The following is a 12,031-nucleotide window of genomic DNA, read 5'->3' on the forward strand; positions in this document are numbered from 1 at the left end:
TGAGGTGCACTGGTTCCAGCTGAAGATCTACATCTTTAAAATTAAACATACACTTGCAGAATTTTTTTAAATCTTGGAGCTGGTTGTATTAATAACAGCAAATATTTTAGATTCAGTTTCATTTTGATGTAATTGTTGTAATTAGTGGATTTGCTCACCAAGGCAAAGTAAATACAGATCTGGTGAACTTTGATATAAGAATCTGGACCAAAGCAAAACATCCAGGAACTGGAAACCAACCAACCAGAGGCGAGATGCATAAAACTCTATAGATTCATGGCTAAATCTATGTGTGCGCACAAAACCAGAAATATGGATATGCATTGTTTTCGTCAAAATTAAAAAGCTGTGTGTACACAGGGTTCAGTTTTATAAATCTCCCTCATTGAAGAAGTGGGCGCATGTGCACAAGCCTCATTTCCACTCCCACAATTAGCATCAGTTTACTTTAGTACAATCACTCCAAATGTGAAGTTCTGTTTTACTCTGAACTTTGTTTATTGGAACTTTATTGGGATGTCTTAATTAGGCTCCAGGCAGGCGTCTAAAACTGTGATTAGTAATATTAAAGCAGAATGAAACAGTTCACACAATGCCTCACAAAAAATAATAAGGAGATTAAACGTTGAGCACAAACACAATTATTCTGTTTTGAATTGTAAAATTGCTGGTTTTGTGTAATGATGATAATGAAGTTGTTTATTTTATTTTATGTGAAATTACATGTCTCTGCTTATTTTTTGTTTTCACTTCACTGTAACTTGGATCACTTGGAAAAACAGTGTGTACAGATGGTCAAAGGAACGAGTGAGGTGACACATTCTGTGTTTATAAAGACCAGTTTATGTGCGGGAAATGGTGTACGCAGGATTTTTGTGTGTACACATCATTTATGCATCATGATCAGGCAGGACTGGAAGGTACAAACACTAGACGCTGCAGCTTCCAGCATATTTCATCACACTGAGCTCCTGACCAGAGGACATGTGTCCTGTTCTGAAGTATGTTTAATGTAGAAGCCACACCCCCATCATGCATGACACACTGTGATTGGCTCCGACCTGCTGCACTACAGACACCATGCTTTCATACAACATGTCTGTGCTCCATAAATAGATATCAAGGACAATGATACTTCCTGTTTACACTCCCCACAGTTTGTTTAGTGACCCGGGGCCCTCAGCACACTCAGACATGGGCTTTTCATCTGGTCTTATTTCACCCTTTACCTAACAGAGGCTGCTGGTGTCAGAGTAAAACGATTAATACTACACTGTAAAACTCTGTTCAAAGTAAAAGCCCTGCATTCAATAAATGTACTTATATAAATATTATTATCAAGAAGTTATTCTCACATTTACTTTTTTTAAAACTTTTTTTCAACAACATAACAACTTTGTCAGTATGAAATACCAAAATACAAAAGTTTGCATGTTTGTGAATTGTGAATTATTTGTCTGCTGGAACAGCAGCAGACCAGAGAAGTAGAGGAGGCTGATGAGGAAACAGGTGTGTCTTCAGGGTTTTAGTTGAGGTTTTAAAAGGATACAAATTCATCCATATTACGGATTAATTGTAAATTACTAATTTATATTTAATACAACCATAGTCCACCTATTCTGATGTCTACTTGTTAGTTATTGTAACACACGATAATTTCCTAATGTTTTTGTCTTTGAGCTGATACTGCATAGTTTTATTTAAATATAAATACATTTCTGAATGTAAATTCAGATCTTACATGTTAATAAACTATTTGGTTGAAAGCATTAAAAAGTCTTAAAAAGTTTTGGAGGGGTGGCAGGGTTGTTGCTTCCTTACCAATGTTGAGACCAAACCTACGCCCTTGCATCTGCTATACATAAAATGCCATATTTGTAGATAGTGGAAGAAATGGGTGTGTGGAATATTACATTTTTGAGTCAACTGAGTAAATGAGGCGAACATCTTATCTATATACAGGTCCTCAAAACTATGTATACCATTATTCTACCAGATCATGAAAGCAGAATCAACCATAGAGGGTTGCAACATATGATTAGAATGAATCGGTGCCACTGACATTGATTGTAAAGGGTTACATTTGTAAGTATACAGTTCTAATGGAAGAGCTGAGCCAAGCAGAGCCAGTAATGAGGTTTAACCACAGTGTGTGACGATTCAATATGAACCTAGTACGGTGTCTCTGTAGATGGAGCACTGAGCCAATAAAGTTTTTTTTAATATATTTGCTGCCCAATAATATAACTGGAAATTTGGTAAGGCTGATTGTTTTGTTCTTTGCACAAAATCTTTATGAATCCTTGGGGGTTTACTATTCGAAATAAATGCAGAAATATATTTTTCTAGTATATTAAAATACTTTTTTGGTCTGCAGATTGGGATGCATTGAAAACAATACAAGAATCTAGATTAAGTATTTATTTTAACTGAGATTATCCCACCTCTGAAAATCTGTCTAAGTGCATTCAAGAAGGGGAGTAAAATTTTCCTGAAATAACTTTTTATCTAAATGTGTAACCTTGACACCCAAATAGGTCAGGTGATCTATCTTTACCTTAAATTTAAAAGTTTCAAATGAGATCTCCCTGGCTTTAGAGTTGAAAGTGAGTAGTTCGCTCTTGTGTATATTTAATTTATAACCTGAAATCCTGCCAAAATAGTAAGAAGGGAGGTTATAGGGTCAGAAATGTAAAGTAAAAGATCATTGGCATATAATGACACTTTATGTTCTTGGTTTACAAGTTGGATTCCCCTAACCTTGTCATCTGTTTAGAGCTTAACTGCTAATGGTTCGATAGATATCACAAACAGGAGAGGAGAAAGTGGGATTCACTGTCTGGTTCCTCGGTGGAGTGGAAAATAGGAGTGTAATGTATTTGTCCTAGGTGAACTTTAAAGGAGTTTTATCAATGAAATCAATTTTGGATAAAGACCGAATTCATCAAGGGTGTAAAACAGGTAGTCCCACTCCAGCCGGTCAAAGGCTTTATCAGCATCAAGCGATAAAGCAATCTCCAGTACTGGAGACGATGGAGTATACTGTATATTATATTAAAAACCCTAAGTAAATTGAAGAAGCCATGTCTACCCTTCATAAATCCTGTTCGATCTGAAGAGATCATGGAGGGCGAGCACTGTTCCAACAAAAGGGCGAGAGTTTTAGACAATATTTTAAAATCTACATTTAAAAAGGGATATAGGGCGGTACAAAGAACACTCAAGTGGGCCTTTGTTGGGCTTCAAAAGGTGTGAGATTGTTGTTTGTTCAAGTGGAGGGAAAAACACATTGTGAATTAAAGGACTCATACATTTCTTGTAGAAGTAGAGATAAGGTTTTTTCTTCCCTCTTTAAACTAGAGCTGCCTGGATCTTGCCTCAATGAAGTCCTTCGCTGCCTGTGGGGTTTCAAATATCTGTGTCTGCCCATTGAAAGACACCCGGAGCCGGGTATTTATTCATTTATATAGCTATTTATTTATTTATTTATTGACTCATATATTTATATTTATGTTTATAAATTTATTTATATAATATATTTATTTATTTTTAAATATTTATTTAATATTGATTAATATGGCATAGAAACACATGGTGGGTGAGGTGGATCAAATACCTTGCAGCCAGAACTGTGTTGACTCAGGTTGCGGTCCTGCTGTGATCTTGTGCTACATCCCCCCTGCCACTCCTCCAGCAATGGAAGGATGCTGAGGGCGTTGTCCTGAGTGATGGGCATCCTGGCATCCTGGGCCTTTAGGTGGGTCTCTCACCAACAGCCACGCCAATGCTCCCAGGCACAGGAACCAGTACCAGTGTGGGCCGACAGCCCCAAGTCCATGTCTGAGAAATTGTGTGACTCTACTCGGAGATCTCCAGATGAGCCAGGGTGGAAGGTATCAGACTGATGGCAGGTTATCTCTGCTGTGGTGTCTGCAGCACCAGCTCATCACCTGCAGACAACACAAGAACATCACAATGGAGCAGCAGATCACATGATGCATAAAAAGATCAATGAAAAGATGTTTGTTCTTTTTTGTTACTTTGCCTCTTTTTTATTTCTAATTGACAGCATCAAATGATATAATATAATAATCAAAGCCTTTTTTTTTTAGTCCTTTGAGAGCTTTACTTTCCACTTACTTTACATTTTGACAATTGAGCTCTTGGCTGTTGATTTACACAAAAAATGTTTTATTTCTCTGATTTACTGCTTCGCTCCCTCTCTTCATTCACTCTCTACCTCACTCAACCACTGCTGCTTGTCCACTAATTAGAGGGTCGGTGGTTTGATCCCCGGCTCCTCCAGGCCGCATGTCGAAGTATTCTTGGGCACGATACTGAACCCCACATTGCCCCTGATGGCTGTTCCATCAGTGTATGAGTGTGATGTATGAATGTGTGAGTGAATGGGTGAATATGGCAACTATTGTAAAGTGCTTTGAGTGGTCAGTAAGATTAAAAAAGCGCTATATAAGTGCAAGTCCATTTACCCTCTATCATCTCTCTCGCGCTTGTTGAGCTATGGAGGAGGGGCCAACTCTGAATGCTGTGTTTAACCATGTATTTATTATTGTAACCATGACCACAGAGATCAACTAATCACAATGACAATCAGAAAAAAACTTTAATGGTCCTTACAGGGAAACTGCTTTGTTACAATTTCCCAGCACACAGTTAGAAAAGTACTTACTTTACTTACTTTACTACACATTAATACTGATAATAATACATTTACGGTAAGAGTATAGAAAAATGTACAAATGCAAAAGTAAAAAGTGATGTGTGAGGTGGGAACATTAAATGAAAAGTAAGTTAACTGTAATGTGTAAAAGTCACAGATTGAGAAGTGTAATGTGGGTCAACAGTAGGTGACAGGAGTTTAACAGCAGAGGACTGGTGGAGACGTCCTGCAGAGCTGAATGGTTACAGGGAGGAAGGAGCTTCTGTGGTTGAACCTGACAACATCCTCCTCTCTGTGACTCCGTGCAGAGGGTCCAGCTCCTCAGACTTCTGCCCCAGCAGACCACAGTGTAGAAAATGGCTCCGGCCTCCACAGACTCCTAAAACATCTGGACTGGAGCCTCCGCAGGAAAAAGAGCCGACTCTGGTCCTTCCTGTAGAGAGCTGCAGAGCTCTCTGCAGAGCTACAAAGCTGTCCGACACCCTCTCATACTCTGACGTCCTCCTCCCTGATGCTTCCAACAACTGCAGAGTCATCAGAGCTTCTGAAGGAGGCTGATGTCTGTGTCGTACCTGAAGTCAGGTGTCCAGGGTGACGAAAGGGGGACAGGACAGTCTGCTGTGGAGCTCCAGTACTGATCACCACTGTGTCTGACATACAGTTCTGAAAGAGCACATACTGAGGATGTCCAGTAAGGTAGGCTCTTTCTCTCCTTCAATTATTAAGTAGATGTAGTACTTAGTACTTACACCAAGGTCTCCTACTGCAATGAAGCTTTTGAGAGTTCCCTCACCTGGAAGTCGCTTTGGATAAAAGCGTCTGACAGAAGAGTAAATGTAAATGTATTGATGATTTAGCACCTGTAGTTCTGTTCATTTGATGCAGACGAGTTTGCATTAATCATGATAGCCTCATAGTCAACACATTTTTCAAACTATAAATAACTTAAAATAAAGGGAATAAGTCATCAAACCTAGTTTGGGCTGTTCAGAATAACCAAGAGCAACAATTTGTAGAGTAAATCAAACACCAGGTAATGTAAGACAATGACTCACAATTATGAATGTCAGCCGGAATGCCCCAGTCGCATCTTGCAGAGCATACACAATCGAACGCCGTGACGAAAACCAGAAATATACTCAATATCACCTGCTGTTTACTTTTATTAGTTTATGTGAAAACACTTATGATTATTCCAGATTGAAGGAAGGTTGAGCCATGACACCACTTTTTAACTGACTGCTGTGTATTTTATAATAAATCTAAACACTTTTAGCAACAGAGTCTCTCTGCATGATAAAAAATCCATCTACAAACACCTGCTTCATTTCTATAACTGATAAAGGTCTGCTTTGTAAATGGCCGACAGTGACGTTAAGTTTGTTGTTAATGGTGAAACCAGCAGAGTCCCTCAAAGGCCCCATTCATAGTAAAGAGAAGAATCTGGGTTGACCCTCCATCTCCATGCCTAACTACAGAAAGAGAGCAGAGCTCGGCCACATCTGTGGCAGATATAGACAAAAACACAGGCTACACGAAACCACACTTAAATGAGTATGCAGAGCTCGGGCTGCAAATGAACTGCTTGGCTCTGTGGTACCATCTGTCTCTACTATTCCTGTACACTACAGGGCCGGCCCCGCTCTGGCCCGAGCACAACCATGGGCTTGGATGGGAGGTGTAGGTTTACAAGGAAGTAGTGGATGTGAGGTGATAGTAGAACCTCAGGAGGATGACACTTGATGAAGATGAAGAAAAGGGAGGAAGTCCAAAAGATGGGCGAGAGCTGGTCTGGGTTTATTCCTAAACTGGTCCTGGTTATCCATCCACAGCCTGTGTGGCCCCGGAGTAAGTCTGAGAAAATAACTCTGATCATCTCTTCTGGCTGGGATGCTAATGAGATGCATTATGGGACATGTAGGATTCAGTGTTTTTTGAGCTTGACCCATAGAGAATAAAAGTCAGATTTAATTTTGACCATTTTTTAAAAATAATTTTGGGGGGGTTATTGATGATTATTGATGAAGAAACAAAGGTCCCTGACTGGGGATGTTGTGGTGTGTCCCCAGGTTTTGAAGAGGCGCAGTGATAAATAACTAGAAGAGTCCTGTAATATAATTCAGCTGTGTGTTGTCTCACTGTCTCACTGAGGAAATCTTGTAGTAAGAAGGACCTGAACAGATAAACTGCTACTAACCAGCTGGTTGAGTAAGCTCAGTGTGTTTCCACTCCAACAATAATAAACCGCCTGTTTGTGCTGTTTGTTCCCGCTGCACTGGGGGGGTGGAGATCCTGATGTGGGTGTGTACAGAAAATTCAGCTGAGTGTTTAACTCTGTGCATCACCACAGAAAGCTGGCAGATTCCTCTCCTCCCTTTATTTAGACAACCCCTGGGAAAGGACACAGACTGAGCTGGAAACACACTCTGCAGTAAAAGCCAGGAGGACACATTAATATACAATCACACAATGCCTGTAAAATCACTGTAAACAAACATGTTAGGGGGATGTCCTCAAACCATCGTCTTCAGAGTCGCTGTTTCCACCACAGTCAGTTTTGTGTTTTGGTCATTTTGAGACTGGGTTTGTAAAGTTGCTGCTATGCTGTTCCTTTCCAGGAGCGTCGCAGGCTGAACGGCACACTGTGGGCCGCAGCAGGACGGACTCCCATCATTCCCTCCGCAGAGCATGCGGTGATAAGACTGTGCTAAATATTTCACAGATTTCACAGGTAGAGCGGGTCGTCCAGGGATCATCCTCCGGTCCTCGGGCCAGACACTGAATTGTGACCTAACATTGGTGTGCGAGTGTCTGAATGTGTGTGTGAATGGGTGAATGTGGGTATCATTGTAAAGCATTTTAAGAGGTTGATAAGATTATATAAGTTTATATTCTAGGTAATAACAGACTACATCAGTATCTCTGTCAAATGAGCATCCACAGTTACTCTGAACTTTACTGATGGGACTTTACTGATAGTTCCATTGAAAATGCATCAGAGACCTCCATCTATAGCTCAGCAGCCGCACTCTATACTCCAGTGACCTCCATCCATCCTTTCTACAGCAGTTGCTCTTCTGGGTCGCAGGATACACTGATTCTTTCATCACCTGAACATGTTACCAAGCGTTCACAGCGTTGGCCTACTTCGCTTAGGTCACAGAGCTAGTGCTCGCCTCAGGAGATGAAGCTTTCAGAAGGATCAAATTCAGCTCAACTTTACCACAATCCTTCCTGACATTCTTGAGAAACAGTATGTTTTTATTTACCTATAAAAATATGAAGACAAGGGAATACTGCATGACACAAGGGTGTCAAGCTACAGCAGCATGAGGAAGGGATGATGACATCATCACAAAGGCAGAATCAGAAAATAAGGTTTATTGCCAGGTAGGTTTTTACTTACAAGATATTTGGCTTGGTGTTTGGTGCAGTATCCAATAAACATATTAACAGGAAATAGCAATAGAAGGGTAAAATACTGCAACATTCAAAAATATACAAAGATGCACATATATAAAATTAAAAAAATAAAACTATGAAAAAACTATGTACAAAAGTGTTGACAAAACTCCTGCTGAGCAGGATGTGCAGAAGATCACAGTATAGACAATATGTGTTCTGTGCAGGGATAATACTCTGAGGTGTTACTGTAATGTGGTTGTTGATGGTTAATGAGGCCAGACGCAGAAGAAAAGGCAGGTGCTGGTCCAACACTGGGGAGGACTGGACTGGAATTCTAGAGCTCGGCATCAAGCCGTGTCTCTTTACCCGGAGCTTTCTCCAGTGGAGGAAAAACACACCAGCATTCACCAGTGTCTTGCTTCTTTGCAGTTGAACGTGGCTTCTTGTCAGAGTGGTCTTCGGGATGGAGATAAAGATCTCTTTCTAGGCGCCTCAGACATCTCTGCGTTTCTGTGATGCTCGTCGGCAGCTTTTTCTTTTTTCTTAGTCGGGAGCTGTAGCGTAACTTCAAGTTCAAGAGGAAGCTCTTCTTCTTCATGACTTCTGACTCACACAGCATCTAGTGTCATAAAGTGGTATAACAACACGGTCCGGGACGTGGCTAGTTGGTTAGTATGCTCATTTCAGTAGATATCTCTGAAATACAATAGATGGACGTCTTAAATATAAAATGGGCAACTTTAGATCTAAATTGAGAGGGCTTGGATGCCCTGAGGTTGATGTGAACTCTCTCAAAAAGAAGCGACCACATGAGCAAACACCTGCAAAGAACATCAAAAAGCCAAGAAAGGCAGAGATTAACTGTTTACCCCCTCACCCACGAGGAGAAACAGAAGGAAGTTTGGAACAAGAAAGACTGAAGCTCCTTAATGAAATAAAGAAGAGGTATAATAGTCTAAAAGCCAGTCCGAAGGTTATGTAAACTGCTCTACTAAAAATGTGAAGAATTTAGCTGTCCTCAAATTTAACAGGATATGATGCACTGTTATGTTTACAAAATTTTGTTCTGCAACACACAGCACCTGCACTGTTGACAGCTGGTAGTTTATTGTCAGAGTGGTCTTCGGGATGGAGATAAAGTTCTCTTATGTGCACCTAGCTAAAATGAATTTAATACAACAGCACTGCAATAAATCGTACCAGCATGAATGTTATAACGGTCACTGTTCGGACAGTATTACAGGGGTGTGGGTTTAACTTTATAGTCATTTTGGCACGTGTAGTTTGTGACTTAGAACAGTATTGTGTGCTATAGAGGTGTTATACGTGTAAATGGTGTGGACTAAACAGAAGTAAGTCAGTAGAATGTGATACAGTTTAACAACAAGCTCAATCACAAGCTCAAGCTCAACAATCTGTACACTGTGTGTTCTTTTTTGGAAGTATTCATATATATCAGATATGTATTTAACTTGTTACATTGTAAGTAACTTGGAAACGATGCCTCTTTGTTCCCAGGGGAGAATACATATATCAGCTAACCTTTGTTTATGTATTGCTTTTCACATGGTTATTATTTTATTTTTCATTATTATTATTGTTATTTTTCTATTGTATTCTTTAACATGCACAGAGTTCAGTACTTTAGTTCAGTTATTTAATTTGTAATTTAATTGTTTATATGCTGTTTTTTTTTTTTAGGGCAACTTCCTGGTAAAAACCTGCACCTATTTTGTGCTTGATTGGTGGTATAAAAATTTTTCACAGTTAAAGACAATTTGGACATAAGTTGGCATTGGTTTTAAAATAAACCGTTTGATCAAAAAACTGGAATAGCTATGTGTAATTTATCCTGACTGAAGTGAAATAAGTTACTAATAAAAAATTAGGGTAACAATTTGCATGGACATTTCTGAGTTGAACTGAAGTAAAATAAATCAAGTCAGAATATCTTAAATTAGGTAATTTGGCCACTTAATATTGCAAATACTTTTTCATTAAAATTAAGTTGGTTCAGCTTAATTAAGCTTTTAGAGGACAAAGTTGTACTTAAGTAATTGAGATAGTCGAACTATAAAAGTCTCATGGTGTTGACTCAATAATGGCTGAGTTGGAATTACTCAAAAACAAAACCCATGTAATTTGTTACCTTAATATTTTAAAAGTTAAGCCAGTGTGTGTTTTTTTTTTTTTTTTTAAGAGTGTGCTGGAGAATTTATGTCGCCATTATAAACAGGAAAGCTATTTTTTAAAGCAGAACCTATAACGTCCAAGCTTATCAATACTCCAGTCTATTTAAAAATTTAGCCCAGGGGCCCGATCAATACCGGGTTTCGGTACCCATCCATTTTCTCTTCACCTCTCTAAATCACTTTGGATTTCTGACTCCAACTGGATTAAAATACTTTATAATCCACCCACTGCTTCCGTTATAACCAATGGAGTCATATCAAAACCATTTCTATTACAGAGAAGCACTCGACAAGGCTGCCTGTTATCACCATTACTGTTTACACTTTTCATTGAAGCTTCAATTACACAATGCGACCATATCACAGGAGTCAAATCAAAATCACTTCACCACAAAATCAGTTTATATGCCGATGACATTCTGTTATACATCACAAACCACTCATCATCACTTGCTTCAGACCATAATCTGATCAGCAATTGCAGTTGGGAGTCTGGCTACTCCATCAACTGGTCAAAAACCAAGATCCTGCCTATAAGCAAATAGGATGCTGAGGCCGGGGACCCTATTTTCAAACAAACAAACAAAATATTTTGGAATTCACATTTCTTCAAACCTAAATGTATTATTCAGACTTAACTATACTGTCATATACCCTGTCTTAACTCAAGAACTAAGCATCAAATTACTCCCATTTATATACAAATCCATAAAAACTCATGCCTGCTACAACAAAAACAAAACAACAATACCATCAACACTTCAGCCTGGTGGAAAGCAAATGAAATTCTCCATCACATCCTCTCACCATCCTTCCATACACCCTTATGGAACAATCCCATGTTTTTAATCAATAGGAAAACCATTGCTTTTTCAGCCTGGATTGGGAGAGGAGTAACCAGCCTGGAACAGCTACTCAATGGTGGCCTGCTCTTGACCTTTGACACCATCCAAAAAGAATATAACATAGCAGGTCACTGTCATTTTGAGTATATTCAGTTAAGAGAATTCATAAAAAAAACCATCAAACTCGAAGATTTTAAGAGTCACAGTCCACCCTTCTACTCAAAGTTACAATCGCTCAAACCAAAAAAACTCATAGTATCCAACGACAGAACACTATCAATCCCCGTAGACAAATGGACGACAGACATAAATAACCCTCCATCAGATTTCAATTGGACAAACATATGCAATAACATCTTCTCTATGACATGTAACTCTAAAACCCAACTAATTCAGTATAAAGTCCTTCACTACCCACAAACCCTACCGCATGGTCTTTAGCCAAAACAATACATGTTCACACTGCTCAACCACAACAGACAGTTACTTCCATGCCCTCTGGCTCCGCCCCCTCATGCAAACTTCTGGTCGGAGGTCATGAGCAGGATGACAATATACAAAATGTAGATGTTTGAGTATATACATATGATTTTGTGACCTGTGTGCATGTATATATACACACTTATATTATTATATCATTATACATATTATATATTATATTTTGCATCACTTTGAACTGGGTGGGGGAGAGTTGAAAAAAATTGATTGTCCAATTAAAAGTGATCTTCAATCTCTAATCCAATACCGATTCATAAAACACACAAGTTGTGACGGTCTCCGCTGAGACAGAGGAGAGGAGAAGCTACTAGCCCTCTCTCGCTGTCACTTCTAGTCACGTTGCTCTCCTCCCCAGTAATGTTAAATTTAGCACAGAAAGAAACATAATAGTGGTAATTTAAATAGCGGTT

General features: G+C 39.2%; 1 protein-coding gene across 3 annotated transcripts in view; it reads right to left on the minus strand.

The window, feature by feature from the left end:
- pdzd2 (PDZ domain containing 2) overlaps window positions 1-12,031 on the minus strand; it is a 67,770-nt gene that overhangs the window by 43,226 nt on the left and 12,513 nt on the right. For all 3 annotated transcript variants that reach the window (XM_087171601.1, XM_087171600.1, XM_023397628.2), the window contains exon 2: window positions 3,617-3,950. In XM_087171601.1, coding sequence (XP_087027727.1) covers window positions 3,617-3,736 — 120 coding nt within the window. In that variant the 5' untranslated portion in view covers window positions 3,737-3,950. The remainder of the gene's footprint in view (window positions 1-3,616; window positions 3,951-12,031) is intronic.

The sequence above is a fragment of the Seriola lalandi genome, unplaced genomic scaffold, assembly GCF_002814215.2.
Source record: "Seriola lalandi dorsalis isolate HSWRI2012SDOR001 ecotype SW California unplaced genomic scaffold, Sedor1 jcf7180002054883, whole genome shotgun sequence".
NCBI lineage: Eukaryota > Metazoa > Chordata > Actinopteri > Carangiformes > Carangidae > Seriola > Seriola lalandi.